Genomic DNA, 1,394 nt, shown 5'->3' with positions numbered 1-1,394 from the left:
TATCGTCTAGAATCGATCGCCAAATATTTTCTCTTTTGCCCTCAAGTTAAATTCAATAACATCAACCTGCCTCCTGAGGCTGAGCGATGGCTTCAGATTGCTCAATCAAGACCCCCCCCCCCCTCACGCAATTTTGGAACGGGATACGCGCGGCGGGGCCCCTCTTTGAAAAAATCCGTGGGACAGAAGGGTCAAATTCGGTTTTGGCCGAGTCATAACAGCTGTTATGAGGTTGTTATGCTGGCTGTCATAACAACCAGTGGGAGGTGTTATGAGTGCTATGAGGTGTTATGAGGTGTTATGAGGTGTTATGGTAGGGTGGGCATAACAGCCATAACAGCGATGGAGGTGTTATGAGGTGTTATGAGGTGTTAAGTGTTATGGGGTGTTATGAGCAGCCAGCCATAACAGCCATAACACCTGTTATGGCCGCTCCCATAACCTTGAGTGGGGACAAGACCTAGAGCTAGACGCGGAGTCGTGCGTGCGCAGGGCTCCTCTTTGCTTTCTTCTACTCCCTACACCCTACTATCATCTCGTTCCCGTCCTACTAGAGTACTAGAGCCGTACTCTGAACAGTCTCCCTCCCTCTCGGTCTCGCCCTCGCCCGTGCCTGGATGCGGAGGAGCTAAGACGAAGAGGCCGCGTGCCAGAGTCGGATCCCCCGCAGGAAGCAAACAGCTCCGAATAGGCACGTGGGAAGAAAATATAATGCACATGCGTTGTCTCACTGATTCTCTCCACACACTCTGTCAGTACCACTGGTCGTCGTCCGCTCTACGCACGTACGCAGCACGCACGCACCGCGCCCAGAGCCCAGCGCACCCGCGCCGCCGTCCACCACTATCTATACACATACTCTTGAGGACGGGGAGGCGCGCGCAACCCCAGCCCCGCCACTGGCCGCCCGCAGAAATGGCGATCACGCCCCAGGCGCTGCCTGGTTCCACGTCCTGGCCCCGCCGAGCCGAGGCTTCTCCGCCACGCCGATGTACTCCTTGCCGCCGTCGGCTGCGAGCCGGTACTTGCGGTTCGTCCCCGTCTCGATCCACAGCTCTTCCCCCGTTTTATAGTCAATCGTCGGCCGGTCGCGGTCGCCGCGGTCGAGCCCTCCGTACTTGGTGGGCGCGTCGCCGCCGCCGCTAGCGCCGCCGATCCGAGCGGCAGCCATCTCCTTGGCGACCGCGTCCTCCACCGCCAGTTCAAAGGCCGGCGCCGCGCGCCCGGCTTCGCGCTTCTTCGCCTCCTTGATGTGAGCGGCGCAAAAAGGCTTGCCGCTGATGGGCGCGATGGCGTATCCGCCCTTTAGCGAGCAGCCGCACTCGGCACAGGTGAAGCACGCGGCGTGGTACTTCTTCCCCTCGACCACCAGGCACGGCCCGTCAATCGGGCGC

At 59.7% G+C, this 1,394-nt stretch overlaps 1 protein-coding gene across 1 annotated transcript; it reads right to left on the bottom strand.

Annotated features, from left to right (window-relative positions):
- Nucleotides 1–922: 922 nt before the first annotated feature.
- Nucleotides 923–1,360, bottom strand: EMIHUDRAFT_124876 (hypothetical protein; the record flags this gene model as incomplete). The annotated part of the gene is made up of 1 exon (XM_005762057.1): nucleotides 923–1,360. A coding segment is annotated over one exon (438 nt), but the record flags the coding sequence as incomplete, so codon positions are not given.
- Between the last annotated feature and the right edge of the window lie 34 nt (nucleotides 1,361–1,394).

Source organism: Emiliania huxleyi (genome assembly GCF_000372725.1).
Source record: "Emiliania huxleyi CCMP1516 unplaced genomic scaffold EMIHUscaffold_6978, whole genome shotgun sequence".
NCBI classification, from domain to species: domain Eukaryota; phylum Haptophyta; order Isochrysidales; family Noelaerhabdaceae; genus Emiliania; species Emiliania huxleyi.
This window is presented reverse-complemented; position numbering and strand designations above follow the sequence as displayed.